The 19,930-nt window shown below is 34.1% G+C and overlaps 1 protein-coding gene across 8 annotated transcripts in view; it reads right to left on the bottom strand.

Annotated features, from left to right (window-relative positions):
* The window catches only part of DMD (dystrophin), a 1,208,865-nt gene that overhangs the window by 602,621 nt on the left and 586,314 nt on the right, over window positions 1-19,930 (bottom strand). For all 8 annotated transcript variants that reach the window (XM_074905425.1, XM_074905436.1, XM_074905445.1 and 5 more), the window contains one exon: window positions 8,321-8,471. In XM_074905425.1, the coding sequence (XP_074761526.1) occupies window positions 8,321-8,471 (151 nt within the window). The remainder of the gene's footprint in view (window positions 1-8,320; window positions 8,472-19,930) is intronic.

The following is a 19,930-nucleotide window of genomic DNA, read 5'->3' as shown; positions in this document are numbered from 1 at the left end:
AAGAAAATAAAGAAAACCAGATAGTATCGGTCAGTTACAGGGAAACAGGTGTACTGTGTAGACCTTAGAAAAGAGCTGAGAATTCACACAAAAAAATAAACACATTCTAAAGCCCCCCACTGCGGAAAATATTTCAACTGGAACTTACAGCTAACTACAAAACACAAAACACTAGGAATTCTAGCTTCAATACTTCTACTGTTCACAGAACACACTGGAAATACAATTCATTTAAATATTTTTATTCTCTTCTACTACATGCAGTGAATCATTCAGTGAATTTTATCTTTGTACTGTGGCAAAATGTCTAGTCCAATTATGAAAATATATTTATTTCAGCATGAGCACATTACTTTGTAATACATTCTTGCTAGCATCAGTGCTGGTTCACTAGTACTCATAATCCCTGAATATTCAAAACCTGATGAAATATGAATTCAAGGGAGGAAGGAGCACACCTGAAGTAAATTAATTCTTAAATATTTTCAGGTCTTATGTTTTCATAACTGCTCATCTTTTCTTTAAAAAAACCCTCAAACAACAAAATACAATTTACCAATAAAATATTAATTCATTTTTTTTCTTGAGAAGTTAACCCATCCAACACAGTCACAGTTCACTTTCGTATATTCTGGGTATCTCAGAAAAGTCAGGTGAGCTATGGCCTAGAAGTCTCTATTTTAATTCTTTGTCTACAAAGGAAGATCAGAATTACAAGCTTACAGATGCCTACTATGGACCTGTTTTGGTGAGATGGATCTCACATCCAAATATTAAGTAAGAAAGAAGCATGTTGGAACTTTGCTGCAGGGCAGAAGTAAACATTTTATTTAAACAACTCAAGCACGTTACCATTTCCATGCCTGCTACATTCTGTCTCTCTATATAACGTAACACCTTGGAGAAAAATGAATGAACAATTTTATCTGAAATGGACAATAAATAGTAAAATACTCCATTCTTCAATATCCACCCATCACCAGTCAAACTCATACCCAACTCCCTTGACTCCTCTCCTTACATTAGCAAACACTTCCACAAAGGTGCCTATAAAGGTTGTCAGTAAAAAGGAACTCAGTGTAAAATACCTAAGTGCAAAAGACAAAAGACAGTTCATCACAACCCGACAAAAATTGACTTCCAAAGTTAGGATAAGAAAATGTAGCTACAGTATTTTTTAGACAGTTTAAGGACCAATGCTGATCCTTTGCTGTCTGCTCTGCATAAATATTAAGGTTTTCATAATGCAAGTTCTTACAATGCAATTTTATTTATTTTTTTTTTTTTTTAACAGTTCACTTTTTAAAGCCACATAACATTAACCTGCTGTCTTGTCCAGGGTGTTTACCATATGGCTTTACTTTATTATGGCTTTAGTCTAAAATAAGATGGTAATGAAAAGCTGTATGTGATGGATAGACTTTGAAAAATATTTTGGGATGAAAGGTTACAAATAAGATTAATAAAGTTATCCTTGAAAAGGGCCACAGCAAGACCTATCAGTATTAATTTATACAACTAATATATATAGAAAGTTATTCCCCGAGAGTCTTACCTTTCCCAATAGCTTTGTGTAAGCAGGTTTAATGGCTAATTATTCACATCAGAAGACCTAGAAAGACTCCCAGGTTGACCAGTTGTTAATTGACCCTGTTCAGGTCTCATAAATTTGTCTTATCTTCACATCTATTGAATCAACACCCACAGATTTAATCATATAATACAGTGATCTATGATGCAATACGAGATGTACTTTTGAAAGAATCATGGAAGCAAAGCAGATAAACATTTTTTTAGCAAAAGAACCAATATTATTCTCCTTCAAAGTATTCATTCATTTAGTCACTCATTTCCCAAAACCTCCGAGACATGGTCAGATTAACTACTCTATTTATACCATTGCAAAAGCATTAATAAATCTGCCAAATCTGGTGTGTATTATCTGTATATGTCACTGATTATAAATGTCCATATTAGCCCTGAAAATAAAACAAATTCATTACTATGAAAAAATTGCACGTTCTGTTTCCTTTATTTTTTATACACACATAAAAATGCTTATGAAATGAGTATAAGCCTCAGTCTCTTTCCCAGATCCCCATGTGATAGTAGTCTATAACCACTTGAACTGATGAGGAGGAATTCCCCCAAACAGTGAGGCAGTTACAGTCAGGTACCAGAAAATTTGACTGATCCAGTCCAAAAACATTGTTTTCTCCAAGACAGAGAAAAAAACCCATGTTTAGTCATTCTTTTCATGTATAAAAATTATGTCACTATGCATCTACATGTGCTAATACTTATTTCGAAAAGTTTCATAAAGAAACGTTTGAAAAATGCATCCTAATTATTTATTTACAAGATTTAATTTGGTTATCTATATAAACCATACTAGGATTTACAATAAAACCTAAATATAAGCTACAAATTGTCATCTAATGGTGGAAAAGTAGGCAGAACCACACATGCAGCTTTAAATCTATTATTTGTTATAGCTTTCAGATGTTTTAATGTCCAACTACCAGTAGTAACCAATTAATTAAAAATTCTTAATAAGATACAGTTAATTAGGAATAAAGCATAATATAGAACTGTGTGCAGTAGAAAATTAAATAACTGATACAATTATGAAGTAATACTTTGCATAGCTTGACATGACAAGAAAAAGTTTCGACAACAAATTGAGGATAAACTGGTGATATTTCATCAATTCCACTAGTAATAACAGTTGTGAGGAATATTTTAACAGTGAAATAAAGTTTTTAAGAAATTTATATATTCGGAAATGTATTACATATAAAGATTACAGTATCATTTAATATTTTGCTTGGCATAAGAAAGAAGCAGTAACTATTTTACTAGGAACTGTGATGTCCTCCCCTTATTAACTGAAAATGAAGGCTTAACACTTCAGTCAAGAAAGGCCCATTAATTTGTTTTAGGATGACCTTAAACCAGAAAAAGGAGTGTTTTGCTCATTTAGGGCCAGGTTGTCTGATGCAGAACTCATGTATATTATTTGAAACATTTCTACTGAGGCCTTAAAACTAATGGACAAAAACCTGGGATATCGCTGGGTCTAGGTTTTCTTTCTTAGGGGCAGTAGCGTGCTGCACTCAGAGGTGTTTGGTAAGCAGGTCATATTCACTAAAAAGAGAACCAGTAACCTTCTCTGAAAAAATGATCCAGTCAATATGTAAGTAAGAACTAATTGCATTCATGTAGGCTAGCGATCATATTTAGAACATTGTAGTGCTCAGTTCAGAACATTTAGTCAAAGTACTAAGGATGTGTAAAATTGTAAGGAGAATCTTAATTAAAACAAAACAAAACACAACAAAAAACCACTGTAGAATCTGCTTTCAACATAATAGCAAGTGATTATATGCTTTTGGTATTAATAAAATAGTAAAAAATAATACATTCCTGCCAGATATATATCCTTCCAGATGTGCCCTTTCAATTTGAAGGACATTGTGGTATGTAACATGATCATTCTAATTAAATATTCCTCTAAAACAATGCTAAATAGTTTTCTCATTGATTCCACATTCTATATTTTCTCTCTCTTGTAGAATCATTAAGTAATCATGGACAACTCTTTGACCAGAAAGTATATTTTGTTACATTTCTACTATTTAGACTAGTGAAAACTGAAACAGGTGGAACAAAATTGGACCATTTGAACCCAAATGGAATCCAAACTGGAGTAAGAATAATCAGAGATTACTGGCATAACGTTTATCACTCAGTAAAGCAGGAAATAAATTTAAAATACAAAATCTAAAAGCCACAATTACTATGTAAAATTTGTAGTTTTACAAGTTCTATTTGGGGGAAAACAGAGTAAACTATCCACCCACTTACCACTCTGCTTTTGTAGTATGAAAATATGTGGCCTCAAGCACTGAAATACTTCTTTTTTCCCATATACTCTGATTCCATTTGTGCTGTATTCCAGAAAAAACTGTTTAAATTTAGTGGTTTTTAAATCACCAATATCCATATAATCCAATTTAGATAAAAAAGAGATAAATTATTAGCATGACCATGACTTTCAGCAATGAAGCCTCAATTCTCTGTATCTCCTTACTTTAAAAAACCACAAGACAAAAATGTGACATTTCTGATATTACAGTGCAGTAGAATGAAGGTCTAGAAAAGGCATGAGTCACTCACAAGTCTTTTGCAGGCTTGGATAAGTAATCTAAAATGGTAATGCTGCACAATTGAATGTATGAACAATTTAAGAGAGATCTGTCATGAATAATTTCTATATCCACTGTATACTCAGAAAACTGAGTATAATAAATAAGGCCACCATCGAATAATTTTAAAATGTTACTGATCATTTAAAGTCCTCTGTGACCTTAAAAAAATAAACATAACATTTATGCCTATAAATGAAAGTAAATACTTGATAAATTAATTATATAATAGCAATATTTTGGAAACTATGACATTATAGAAAATAAAGTCCAGCCCTTGCCTGTTTAGTGGGATGTACCCATCACTGACCAGTCACTACAGATGGACAACAGGAACACAAAGAAATGGTTTCAAAATTCAGACCCAGAACCTAATTATTTTACTATTAAAAAACCCACACCACTTAAAAAATTAAATAAAATTAAACTTGCAACCCAAAAGTGGATACTAAATATAGACTGGTGAGCAATTCTTAATACCAGTGTAAAGAACAAATATTCTGGATGTTCTATATTTTTAAAATAAGAATACTATTTTTAAATTCTTAGTAATGATTCAGGAATGTAACTTGACAGTCTAGTTCTGAAGCTGTTGAAGAATTCTTCTTTTTAGCATATATTTATGGCACATGAACACCCTCAGCCCTGCATCCTGTGCCCCCCCCCCCCCCCCTTTGCTGCATATTAACCTGGCATTAATTTCCAGTACAACCTATACTTCTTTTTTTTTTTTTTTTTTTTTTTTTGCCTATTAAATGGACTGTAGATTGGAACTGCAAGGAAGATCACAAGAAAGAAAATGAAATAAATTTTAGATAGATGATTGCAAATGATATTCTAACACTTGGCCATGGTAAGCTCCAACCATAAAATACAGCACCTGAGCTATCCTGATGATGGTATGGATGGTATTTCAGTTTAGATAATAGTTGCTATTTTGAGAACTCATGCTCCAGAAAGAGGAATAGGAACAGGAAATAAGAGTCAAGTTGTCTAGCTATCATATGAAAGCAGATTACAAAACTGTGGCTTTAGTTTACCAAATGAAATCCAACAGGGAAAATGACTGAAGCCTATGAGAACGGAAGGAGATAAACATCATGGAGTAGATAAAACTGAACTACAAGTTAGTCTTGGCACACAAATAAATAAACTAAGTACAAATGCAGGAACTTGAAGAAGTTAAAGTCACCAAGCATTAAGGAGTGAAGAGACAGAAAAACCTTTCAGTCAGAATAATGAGAGCAAAAGAAATCTTTAACTACTTTCAAGACAGAGTTCGATATGTTTTAAAGGGATTATATGATGTGCTATCTGTAAAACATCCTTTTAAATCCTGTGTCTCCTAATCATAAAAGAAGTCAATTACAATTTCTTAAAAACTGAAATGTGATATTTCTTTTCAACACCACAAGTTCTGCTCTCAGGAAGTCTCACTGAAAAATTCACAAAAGGAGTATTTAAGTATTCATGACCTGAAATGAAGCAATTCTGTTATGAGGTTTCATTCACATTATATATAATTCATAAATGTTGTTTAATATCATGCCATTGTGCAGCAAAAAGGAACACAACTCCCCTCCCCAAAAACACCTAAAATAATGTAACTACCTCTAAACCTATATTAACATAATCACCTAATCATACTGTTGAATGTTTCACTTTACATTAACATTTGACTCTATGTATTTTCTGAATGCTAATGAACACATTAAACTTTACTTTTCCAAAGTAGTCCTTCCTAGGAATAGTATTACACATCTAAATGTTTTGTATAATTTTTTTCTAAAACAGTTCCTTGTTGAAAACAAGACTATTCACTTGCTTGTGAAAGCATTTTCAAACAAATCCCTTTAATTCTGCATATGGTTCACTAAGCAGCATGATCTCATTAATAAAACAAGTTTCTAATCTAGTAAATCAAAACTCTCAGCTGTTTTAACTGTTTACCTAATGGAAATTCTAATGATCCCTACTGTCAGCCTCACAGAAGCCTATTACTTTTCAAGCAAGACCCAGCAAAATAAAGAAAGGACCAATGAAGAGAATGGGAACAATGCAACTTCAGACTAAACATTCTTTCACAAATTAATGATAATTAACATTGGATCTGCATTCTTGTGGTTAGGTGTAATATTTTCACACTATGTAACTTTTCATTAGAAAGGTAGTTTTGTCTATTGTACTGAACTAAATGAAATGTTTGAGAGACAAATTTGTGAGTTCCTGAGTTTCTAACATAAGGGAAAAAGGAATAAAGAAAAAGCCTGGTCTGCAAAAATAAAATCTTGGTAGAAATCCATTCAGAAGACCTATGTTCAAAATATTCCCATATATTCCATAAGAAAATAACAAATCGATAACAGATGAGAGGGAGGCTCAGTCAAAGGGAAATGTAAACCAGAAGGAGTCTTGTTCTACACTGAAATCTAAGCTTCTGCATAATGAGGCATTATCTCAGGGTCTTACAATGTGATATTCAATTCAGTATGAACTTCCTTCTCAATGATGACAAGAAAACAATATTTCTAATCTGTTGGGACTGTGAAATGTGCTACATACCCAGTAACATCTATGATACATCTTACCTTGTTCTGGGGACTCTCAAAAATCAACCTCGTCTCAGAGATAAAATATTGTTTTAGAAAGGGGTTAGAAAAAAGGAGACAAACACTTTTTCCATGGATCCATTTTTTTTTCTAAGTGCTCATACAAAGCTGCTCAAGGATACCAGAATAGTGCTGAGAAGGGTAATGGAGCAGAGGCAAAGCAAAGAAGAAAGAGTAAGGCTTTGTGATGCTATGTTATTATTCATCACATAGATATTCATGTCTTTATTATTTTCTATGTTTTTCAAAAAAATGCTTAAAACTGTGGGACGGAGAATGGGAGACAATATTTCAGTGGAAAGACACGAACTCTGCTACCTTTTACATAGCCAACGAAAAGCATTTTTAGTTCCCTGATGACATTCTATTTTGTTAGCGAGATCTTAGACTTTTTAGTGTTCAAAGCATTGATAGTCATTTGCAGAAAAATATTTACCTGCTAGTTTAACTATTCAGCTGAATGCATTACTTAAGAGTCATATCTTTTTTTTTTTTTTTTCACTTGCACTGCATGTTTTGGTTTCCTTTTCAGTTCAGCAGTTTTACAGTCAAGAAATACCAGCCTAAATTTTAAAAAGGTGACTTTAAATATTAAAATTCAAAAGCCATGAGTTATTTTTCCAACTGTAGGCTAAAATGTAGATTACTGTTGCATTCAAGACAAAACTGTACCTTTAATATTAGATAGATGTAACTTCTTTCAACCTGAAATCCAGTAATTCAGTTCAGCAATTCAAATGTACAAATGCTGATTAGCTTAACGGAATTTTTTTGTTATGTACAGGTAGTCATTTATAACATGAATCCAGAGTTTAGTCAAGCCATGTTATTCAGCTGAACCTATCAACTTTCAAAACATCAGTTTAGAATTAATTCTTCATACCCATTACCATTTCAATCATACAAGAGGGAAATGAAATAAACTACCAAGAAACTAGAGTTATTATTTTCCTTATGATACTCAAAGAGCTTGCAAGATGAAAAGCATACAAATTGGAACTGGACACATAGGAACTAAGTGACTATTCTGTCACACTGCATTTCACAAAAGGCATCCTCAAGGTTCTTTGATTAAAACATGAAACAGGCAAAATAAGCAGTACTTGCAAGGAATATCAAGTTCATGGACTATCTCTTGCAAAGCTCAGTGGTTAATCACATTTCTTCCACAAGATCTCAAAATTAAGTCTGATACTTCTGCTGGTCATAAGTATCAAATGGAAATTAATGAGCACTTTAAATAAAGACCAAATATGTAAGTATGGAAGTACCACAATATACCATGTTATCCTATATTTTACTTCTTTAAAAAAACATATTTTTAAATGAACTAGTGAAAATTCTTAGTTAACAAGGACAGCAAAAATATCTGACCAAAATTGCTACTGTCTATTCAACACTAGAAATCCTCCTTAAAAGAACTGAAAACTATACAGAATACCCAGACCTGCAAATTTCTAATCACTGCAGAAAAAAAACAGAAACGGCTTAATCAAATCATACCTGGAGAAACCGTTTGGTTTTCATATGACCCATGTCTCCAGCCTCTATCTGTGCTCTCGACAGCTTCTCTTCAGTTTCGGTTAGCCAATGATTAAAGCCCTTCATGTCACAATGGAAACGCCGCCACTTTTCCAAAGATTTGTCAAACCGTCTGCAAGTATAAAAGGAGATTAAATAATTATCTATATGTTATTTGTTGACTACAGGAAAAAAAAATAAAGAAAAAGAATAATGCTGGATGTCTCAGGTTAAATTTAGTGTGATGTTGATGGCATCAGGTATTAACATTTCTAACAGTTTTATCAAACGGAAACATGGTAGTACTTCTGAACAGTGAAATTATCAGTAAACATATGTATCACAGATCAGTTATCATTTTTTTTAATCCTTAACTCCATGGTCAAAGCAAGTTTTCAGTTTACAACTTTATCAACCCACAGTAACTCACATCAACATCCACAGGCCCCAGTGTAAGTGGATATACCCATCTATAGGTATTTAGATATATAAAGGTATTTAGATTCTAGCATGAAGAAAACACCAGTGCTTATAAAAGGTCCCTAACACACCTCAGTAATTTGCTGTAGCTATCAACACTGCAAACTGTCACTGCTGGCTAACATACCGGCTGTGTGTTGGGACTATACAATGATTTTTATTATCTCTGTTGAAAGGGAAAATAGCTTAAAAGATCATGATGCACCTAACCTAGCATATCATAAGACAAAGGATGAAAAATCAGTAGTCAGATTCTTAAATCCTTACTTCCTAACTTTAGTCCCATGATCCCTTTATGATTAAAGGATGTTTTTTGTAGAGGTATGAATTGTAATACATGCAATATAGATGCAAAGGACATTTTTTTAAAAAAAAAGGAAATTGCTGTCGTGAGAGACTACCCCAAAGGATCCCAGGCATATACTACAATTCTGCTCCAGTTTTGCTGAGAGAAACTCATATTGTCTGCCTCACCAATGGATACAAATGTCTCTCTATTATTATTGCAAAGAAAATGCAACTCTCTCCAAAGGAATTTCTGCTTGTATTGTGTAAAGGGACCCTTTATTAAATCTTGAATTTGAGTATTTGATAAAGACAGTTATGCAAAAACAAAAATGCTGAAATACAAGGACAATTGAAATACAATTAAAATATTAAAAAATAGGGTTTTGTACAATAAGCAAGTAAGAAAAATACTACTACCACGTCTGCAGATCTACAGTCCACTACATAGAAGACAATGTAAGTACTTCTGGTACTTCGGGAAGATCTAACCTGTTTTTGTCCAGAGTAGACTGACTGATCAAGATCTGTTTGCCTTAGCCACTCTCAAGTACTAAAGAAATGAAATGAAGACAGAATTTGGGGATTGGGGGGTGGTGGGGTGGTGGTGTGTTGCAGGTGGCCTATGTCTTAAGGAATTCAGCTATCCTATGCTCTGGATTGGTGTCAAAATGTGATCACTGATGAGAGATTAGCTAGAATGTTTTGTTAGCAGATCATCATTAAACATGCTACTGCTGTTCAATTTAATAATCCTCTTTTACAGGATTATAATAGGTTTTAGGGGGTACTTAAAGGATAAAAACAAAGACGCTCAATTATTTTTCTAGGAAGAAATCTGGTTCTGTATTGACAAGCTATATGATTGAATATTAGAGAGTTTAATTCATGAAATAAAGTCATGCTTCTATCAGGGAATACAGACCATCTCTTCTATTGTACTGATGATTTTTCATTTTTTAGAAGAAAATACAAGTTTTTCACCTTTTAATATCTTTTAATACCATACAATTTGAATAGCACTATATCCATTCATAACCATCTACAGAAGATATATACATACAGATATAGATATATACTTTTCCCTAGACCTTCTTTTCTGGTTGACAAAGAATATTTATTTTGCTGAACACACCCATACAAAGACACAGCTTACTTCTTACTTCTAGCGTACTGCATATGGTAATCACTTTTGATGAATAATATGCAAAATAGAGTTGGACGAGCAAACAGTGAAACAGAGACTTTGTACTTATTCTGTTGCATTAACTATAAGATAGGGAAAATATAGGCATAGAAAACCCCCACAATTACCAACCTATCAGAATGATTTTTTTTTTTTTTTTTTTAAAAAAAGCATTTGTTCACAGAAAGTAGTTAAGATAAAAATATTCATTGTATAGTTCTGCTAGTTTGGTCATACAGTGCTGCAGGAAAATAATAATTGTTTAATTACTACTTTGAAAAACACATTTTAAAAGAAAAGAAAAGACTTTTCAGAGACTAAACTCTGCGTCGAAGAGTAGTCCTCTAACTGTCTGTGAACAAATTTTTTGTTCTTCAAGCAGAACTTCATTCATAGGCCCTGAGGTTAATAGCTGCTAAACACCAGAAACTTTATTAATTTAAAACAGAATGGTTACTGCTTAGTCCTATGCAGTCTAAACAACTCTATTAAATGACGTGTTCAGTAAATTTCATTGGAAATGGACACAGACAAACTATCAGAACAGGTAATTTTTACTCTATCGATTTTAATACGACTACATGTCTGATAAAGCCACAGCAAAGGTGTCAGAGCTCAGCACTGATTGACAAATGATCAGTCATGCTGTTAATAGTGATGATGAAGATGGAGAAAGATGCAGCCTGGGACAAAACAATATGTCATAACATTCAAAATACAGAAAGTAGTTAAAACTAAAAAATATTTAAGAAAAAAAAATACTTAAAGATCAAACAGTAGTTATGGAAGGACTCCTCTAAGCTTTTATGGGCTGACAACTTCCCACAGAAGCTGACATAAGTCTCTTTGTTCCCGATAAATTCAAGCTGTACTAAGTTTTTAGTATACTGTGAAGCTGCTATTTAAATAGCATTCTTTCAGATTTTATTTTGGAACTCAGTATCAATCTTCTAAGAAACTGTTAGGAGACCAAACACAAAATAATCAGTGCACAAAACCTGTGTCTATTTAAGAATGAAAAATAGATACAGAGATTTATAGAAGTTTCTACACAGTAGCAGTTGGTGAAACACTGCTGTTGAGGCATCAAAATAAGTACTGCAAAACATCTTTCAAGAATAAGCACATATCATGCACTCAAAATATTTTTGTTGAATGCATTGGGAAAAGTATCATTTGAAAACACATTTTACAAAAAAACTTATGGGAATCAAACATCTACACTGCTATAACTGTAATTACACCACTGTAACTTGCTTCTATGATCTCTTCCCTTTGTATAGTACAACCCTCTTGAGATGGCTAGGTATTTGTTTCCACCTTTGCCCTATGAGTTATGTCCTTTGCATTCTTCTCTCTTTATCAAGCAAAGCCAACTGGACACTTCACAGTTTTCAAATCACTGGTTTGAATGTGGTTCTACTTTACATTGCTGTAGCAAAACCTGACCGCAATCACAGTAAAAATCGTATATATGCTTAAATTACGTTCAAAGAAATACAGTTAGATTCCTAGTTAATTTTTATGACCGCTCTGCTTAGCTACAGATGAACACAGGGGTTGTTACAATCTGTCACGTGTGTTGCATTTCTTAGCAATATTGTAAGCAAACAAGCTATTGATCCAGTTAAAAATTGTAGTCACTCACCTAACTTATTTATTAAAATGATTGTGATCATTTATAACACTTATCTTTTTTTTTTCAAAACTAGTTAAACCTTAGCTGAAAGGCACATTATTTTTAACTGCCTTTTTCTAAATTACGAGGAAAAAAATCTTATTTTACTTTTAAAAAAACCCACCTAGATGATAAAAGTTAAAATCTATTTATTTTGGTCCAGTATGGTTTCTCATTTTGGGCACTACATTAAAACAGCTTTCCTCCTGTTCCTCACAAATTGAAATTACTCTTCTCAGCATGAGGAAGTTTATCAGCAGCTTAAATGCAAAAATTCAGTAGGGGTTGATAATAGTATCACTGAATTTGCATTCCAGAACTTGCAAATTGAATCTCCCGTCACTCTCCATTCTTCCTCCCTTTGCTTTGGCTGATAAGAGTTGCAGGGAGAAGCAATGAAAAAAGTTGCAGTGAGAAGATAGATATATTTAAATCTTACAGGTTTAAATAATAGCACTTATTGCTCATGTCTTAAAAAAACGTGTTACTCTCAATATAATAATTATAAATCAGTATTCAGCATCAGTAAAAACCAGGAAATTTATGGACAGGCAAATCCACTAAAATTTAATGCTCTTTCGGTGATTAACTGTACTTAAATACTTTTACAATGATAAGAGAAAATGCAGCTGTGGCTGCAGTGGCAGGTTCAGGTCCATTCGAAATGGGGGGGTGAATCACCGTGTAGCTTCAAGGTCACACTGTGTGTAATTGGACACCCCTCCTGGGTACACCTAAGTGAGAGCTTCCCCTGCTAAATCTGTGTATTACACCCTTTTATGTACAGTACGACTTCAAATAGCATTTTAAAATTTAAAAGCAAATAGGCTTTTGCTCGTTTGTTTTAACATCCTGTTATCAGGTAGCAAATTCAAAACCTACAAAAGGAGAAGGCTAGTTAGCTACAGACGTTGAACAGATAAATTGCTGAAGATTTGTCACAACAGAATGGAGTTGGTAAAAATTTATAAATGAATTCATAAAACAGTAATGCTCTGCAAACTATGAAAACTCAGAAAGACTATGGCTGCTACAGGAATCCTCTAACACACAATTTGGAGGTTAGGAAAGCCTTGTGATTTGTATACTCTTACCTAGAGATCCACCCTTGTTTGCTGTCAGAGACAAGTCATTGAGCTAAAGAAACCCAATGTATCCATTCATCTGTATCTTCATGTACTTGATCCCTTTCCCTTTGATAGGCATAATTGAAAACAGTGTGGATAGTAGGTGACTGACTGATATTTGGGCAGTAGTTCCTCTTTGATGTGTCCTCTCCTGTTTTTCTTGGCACATGCTCAATAAGAAGATATGCAGGCACAATGAAGTCAAGCATTAGGATCTGTATGGGCTCCAGACTAGAATGTATGACTTGTATACATTGCAAAGGCCATAAGCACTGTACCTGAGCTCTGACACTTAGTAAGGTAGCCTTATTCCTCTAACTTGAGTATGTTAATGTTGACAAATGAAAAACAACTGGTACACTAGACTGGTTTTTTTGTATATGCACTGACACTCCAGCAGGGAACGTGTTAAGCATGGCTGGAGGGAGCAATTTCCTTTTTTCTCATTAGCACATAATGGATTTATTTTGCCTCTAGAAATCAAGAAAGCAAAAAAGCAACCAAAGACAACTGCTGAGGTAATATGCAGTGCAATTTACATTAAGCCATAAAAATATTGGTTTTTTCCTTCCTTCAAAGATTATCACTATAGTAAACCTTTGGACCTGACTTGCTATAAGCAAAATTTAATATTCCTTGGTAATATTGTACATGATATTGCACGAAGATTTACAGGTGCCAATTTGGATATGTTGTCAGTGGAACTCTATATAATGGGATTGAACATGATGTTCCATGTCCCAAGGCTGACATTTTTAAGAAGCCATGCAAAGTTGGAAGGAAAGATCATTGAACACAGGAAAGTCATGGACATGAGACAGGGTGCAAAAGTTTATTGGTTTGCTGTTGTAAAATAGGTCTTAATTTTGCACCTGTGTTTCAATGAATTCCTTGATATTTTGATAACATTCCTTGCTAAACTATGAAACGCACTTCTATGATACGTCCCACTTGAGCAAAACTTCACAGCCAGTTGGCCCAAATGAAAAAGAACATTATTAATTATAAACTTGCCTAAAAATCATTATTTATTTCATGGAAATTATTATTGTTAGAGACATACACTCTTATTTGTCATATTGGTAAAACCTTCAGTAAACTTCATTTCTATACTGTTGCTAAACAATGTACGGTAGGATTATGCTAATATTAACCTACAAATTATGCAATTTTGTCAACTTGATTCAGCACAATTAGCACCTTGTAAAAATACACAAAACATCAAAGTAGTATAAATAATTGTCTATTAGTATGTGAGAGCATTAAGTTTAATATTTAAGGCCATTCTTACAGATAATAAAACAAGAAAACTTGTTTTTGTGAAGCAACTTCTACAATTAAATTGCTTAAAGAAACAGCTAACCCATTTTCAGAGGTTTTGATGTTTTCATTGTATTTCACAGAATTAATGTCTTTTGGGTGCTTAATTTATACTTAATTTCCATATCCTCTCTGCATTTGGATTAAAAGTGATGATCTCATTTCACTGTACACTGGTACATCTAGATCTTGATCCCAGGTTTTTCTGTAGGTCCATTCTGGGACAAGACTCAGCTGTACATATTCTGTTCACACACCTGCAACCTGCCTTTCACCCACAAAATAGCAAACAGTCAGAAATAAAAAATAAACTGCAACCAAAATAACTGTATCAATGTCATCCATCATTACAAAAGGTAATTTCTCTCTTCTTCCCAGAAAGTAAATTCTGCAGCATTACATATAAATTAAAAACTTTCTAAATTACAATTACATTATAAAGTTTCATATCTTTAATTATATTGATTGTATTATTGCTCTTGCCCTAGTAGTCTGAAACTCAATTTCCCATCATGTAGTTACTGATATCATACCATTTAGTGTCAATCACTGTACCAAAGACAATGACAATTAAATTGGCTATGAAAAAGCAAGATATGTCAGCCATTGCTGGTTTTTAGACATACAAATTCATCTTCATGAAGCATGAGACCAATAAACTTAATGACCATTTACAATTAATTATTATACAAAGACTTCATTGAGTTCTAATGGATGCCATGTGTCAATAGTGTAAAAAACACTCCATATAATTTATAAAACAAAAATTCTTCTTCCACACTAAATAAGGTTATTTACTATGCATATGATTTTGAACTCCAAACTTCCATCTTTTTTTTTTCCTAAAAAGTTTTCCTTCATCAGAACAGAGATGAAATGATATATTTTAGACAACTTTGCCTAGATGCCTGGATTAAAAGCAGGTAACAACTTTTCCCTACAGAAAATAAAGAAGTATTTGATTAATTGTGACCCAGGTGAGAGAGTAGCATATTGCAACTCTTGCAACTCCCTTATACAAAATAAATTATTAACTCAATTGGTAATAAAACTACAAATTTTATAGCTTACCAAAGTGAAACTAGCAAAAGTTGCAGTGATAAGAAATCCCCAAGTCAAACATTTTACATGAAAAGAACAGGGACTCAATTTTATAGCAATCCAAACTAGTATTTCTGTCTGCATGAAAAGGGTATGCATACATTTCATCCTCACAATGGGTGACAGTGTACACTGCACTTCTAGACAAGATGCTTCAGTGTGTTATTATTACCCACCCTACAGTAGCACTTATCTGATGAAATGAAATATGGGTGAAAAAAATAACATTCATTTCTGACTAACTATTAGGGTGCTGTGAGCCTCCCCACCAGGCTCTTCAGGTTCGTTCCCCCACCCCAGGGCGTCTGGCCTGCTTAATGCCAGCTCTGATGTAGCACAGCAGCGTGACCTGTCAGCAGGCTTTGGTGAGCTCATGATGAGAAACAACTGTGAGAAACCTCACCTGTGCTTTCTGCCCAGGGTTTCAGAGCCACATTTAAGCTCAGGCCCTAGCCTGGTCTGCTCTGTAGGTATGCCCATGGCATGCCCTGCTCACTGCTCCCAACCCAGCTCTGCTCCCCACTCCAGGCATGAAGGGATCACTGGGAGAGATGCCTGCCTGTAGTCCCCCACTCCAGCTTCACTGCACCCTGACGCTCTCAAACATCCCTTTTGTGCAGCTCCAGTGCCATCTTCTACCATCAGAGCCTGAAAGCCTCAAATGGCCTGTGTGCTGCTGTTTAAACAACACACTGAGCAAGTATGTCCGCTGTCCTTCAAAATCACAGTACCTGTGACTACAGGATGGAGGCTGGAAGATGGGGCAACCAACACAGAGGACATGCCATGTTCTGTCAAGGGGTGTTAGCCTGCCCAGCAGCACCTGTGTCCCACAGACCAAATGCCCATTAACTGCTGGAGTGCATCAGACAGGCTGCTGGAGAGAGCCTCTTCCAGGTTGGTTCCATCTGAACTGAATTCAGTGCACTTTTTGGTGTGAGATGGAGCACAGCAAGCAGGTGATCCCAACCCAAACTAAAATACTCATGGGCACATTCTAAATCAAGACCAGTGAAACCCAGCAGCATGTTCTGTCTCCTAGGTTCTGCTGCAGTTCAAATCCATTCCGGGATAACACTCAACCATAGTTTCTACAGGCTGGACACAGAAACACATGCAAGAATTATAGAGAACTGACAAGTCATATCCAGATAGGGGAAAGCAGCTCTCACAAATTCTTCAAATTACCATAATAATTCATAAATAAAAAATTCATTTCAGTGAATTCATGGCCCAGAGCATTAAGTATGCGTAATGCAATAGTGGAGGTATATATTGCAGAATGTCCCCTCAGTATTCCCCTGTAATTACTATGAAGTGCTGAAATCCTGTAATTTCCAATGACAGAATTCTTAGTTCAACCTGCAATAATACATATTTTATCCTCCAAAATTGTACTTTTCAGTTCTCTATTTCCACTGCCTATCTCAAAATCCCTTTACAATGATGGCTTCATAGTGGGAGGAATAACAGAAAACTGATGATACCAGTTAATGATGGCTGTTGACTCCCTGAACCTGAAAGATGTTATTTATCCTGTTTAAGATGTGGCAGATATGTAAAGAAATATACATACTGCCACATAAATATTAGACTTCCCTCATTTTACTGAAAACCATAGTAATAGGAGTATTTAGCATTATCTTCTTAAAATACTGATGCCTATATTTGTGGTAGGTATTTTTTTACCTTTTAGAGTTTTCCAGTCAGTTAAAAGCCTTTTTAATAAGTGATTGTATTTTTGAAAAATTTATAATAAAATTTAATTTAAAAAACCTGTTCCCTTTCATTGGAAAATCCATTTCAGAGGAGAAACTTAGGTCCATGTAATAGTTACTAGGTCTTACTGTAAGAATAGCATATTTTCTGAAACTGAAGTGTTGATGAACCTTACTGAAATGATAGGAATGGGAAAAGCAGAGGAGAGAATACATCATACTGCTAGACAGGAGGAAATATTTCTGAGTCATAAAGAGCCTGTTCAAATAAAATACTTTACCTTTTCCATGTTTAACAAAAATATCTTACACAATTCTGATACCAGTTAGTGTAGCAGAAAAAAACCCCAAAGCCTCTATTATACACAGAAAGCATATTTTTCAGTACCATTAAAACTTGGTAAGTATTTTTAGAGTGGTGGCATTTGAAAACTTGCTCTTTGCCTTTGACTACTGTGAATGATTATCTACTGTAGTTAAATAAAGTATTTACAATATTCAGAATAAACAGGAAAAATATAATGCATTTTGTGGAAAAGTAACAGTAAAGGTTACCATAACTTTGGCAACTACTACCATCAAAAGCTCAAAAAATTAAATGGGGTGGTTATGAGGGATTTTACAAATCTGTATATATACAAATATATATTATCTATAAATATCTATGTTAATTATTTATTTACAAAAATAAATGTTCAGAGTATTATGTATATTAGTCTTTTGAATAACGAAAGACCCCAGACGCTGTCAATTATAACTTATCAAGCGAGAAGTTCTTACTTTATGAATAAATAGCAAAAGCCATTTTGGGTAACACATAGGATTACACTACTGGTAACATGGAGAATTTAAAAAATGTACAGCTGCCTAAAAGGGTCAGTATCAGGAAGTTATTATCTATAATCTAAATAACATGAAGTAGAGAACAGGCTGCTCAGCAACTTGATAACTCAGTGAAAATAGAATAATTGCTTTCACTCTCCATGTAAAATTATGAAGGTAGAGAATAAAGACCTGAGCAAAGTGCCTACATGTTATTACAAGCCTAATGAATATTCGCCTTGTCATTCATTTCCAAGCTAATGTAATATAATCCCAGAAAAATTAGACTTTCTAATGGTAAAACCCATGTATTCTTTGGTGATCTGGAAATACATTTGCCGATAAACTCATTTCCTCTTTATGTTGTTGTTTTAGAGCATGTTGACACTGATACATTGTCTGGATTGCATAACTGTGTAACTCAAAGTAACAAAGCAGCAAAAGATTTTAATTTCTATACTTTAGGGGTGTTTCAAAAGCAAAACCCCTCCCCCTCATTTTTTCCAGGATTGACTGAATGCATCTGTTTGGAAAGTGGAGTCTTAATGTGTGTGGTGTATGCAATAACAGTAAAGAATCTCAAATGTCTTTTCAGAGCGGCCTACCAGCCCTACTAATTCTAGCATCTTTTAGGCATAATTATTGTTGTTCTCTTTTGAGTGATTGTCTACCAGGTTTTCACACTCTGGCAACCTGGGTAGCCTGGATGTCCAAGAACCCTTGATAAACGACTACAGTGCCTTCATGGACTAGGTTTGCTGCATACGTGGACAGCGTATATTGCAGTGGCACCTCGTCCCTAGATTTCCGATCTTCTAACTGAAAAACAGGCACATAGACACACCGGGTCAAATTGAGAGGTAAGAAATAGTTACCCTTACTAGCTCAGCCAACCTGACTATATGATTTGTAAAATTATAATCTGTCAATTTAAAATCTATTCATTTTCTCAACGTATTATTTGGGAAATAAATTATTTCAAGATTAATTCCACTCCCACCCTTTCCTTCTCAATTCTCTGCTGAAAAAAAACAGGAGAATTGTCAGACTGTTGAAAGGTGGAACGTGAAGGAGGGATCTATGGGCAGAGGTGCAAGCAGCATTTTTCCTGGCAACCCATACCATTAAGGGTTTATGGTATCTGTAATAAAAAAAGAGGCACAAAATGTTTGATATTAAATGATCCGGAAATAGGATTTATGTTATCCACCATTACACGTATATAGGCTATATTTCTTATTTAAATATACGCATATATGTTTATGTATACTAATATTATAATGTATAAATATATGTATGAATACATACACACATGTAGATACTGTAATATATATATACTATATATCTAACATCCATCTACCAGATTAGAAAGCTTTGCAACAAGAAGGGATAAGTCACAAACAACCTCAATGAGGAAAATAAAGTTGCTGAGACTTTTTCAGATCAGATATTGCAAAAACTTAACTCAGAAACTGCACAAAAAGATTACCTATGTAGCAACTGGGATTGAGATCCATCTGATCGAATGGACTTCAATATATCTCAGATGGTCATTTTAATCTTCCTTTGTAGTCAATGTACAGAATATACAATATAAATATCTAAATTCAGATACAGACAGTATAGATATAGTGCTATGTACAGGTATACAGACACTGCAGGAGCATGTTTATTAACTGATTCCCTTGATACTAAAAACACTTTCAATCTTAGCAATACCCAAATCAAACATTCACATTTATTTCTGTTCTATGAATGTGGTACAGAAAGGACAAAGTGAATTCTGTACATCCAGTATTTTCTCCAGCCCAATGTTTTTTTTTGTCAAAAGGAGTCCAAAGCCATAAGAAATCTGGGAGTTGTGAACATGTTCAG

The sequence above is a fragment of the Athene noctua genome, chromosome 1 (genome assembly GCF_965140245.1).
Source record: "Athene noctua chromosome 1, bAthNoc1.hap1.1, whole genome shotgun sequence".
NCBI lineage: Eukaryota > Metazoa > Chordata > Aves > Strigiformes > Strigidae > Athene > Athene noctua.
This window is presented reverse-complemented; position numbering and strand designations above follow the sequence as displayed.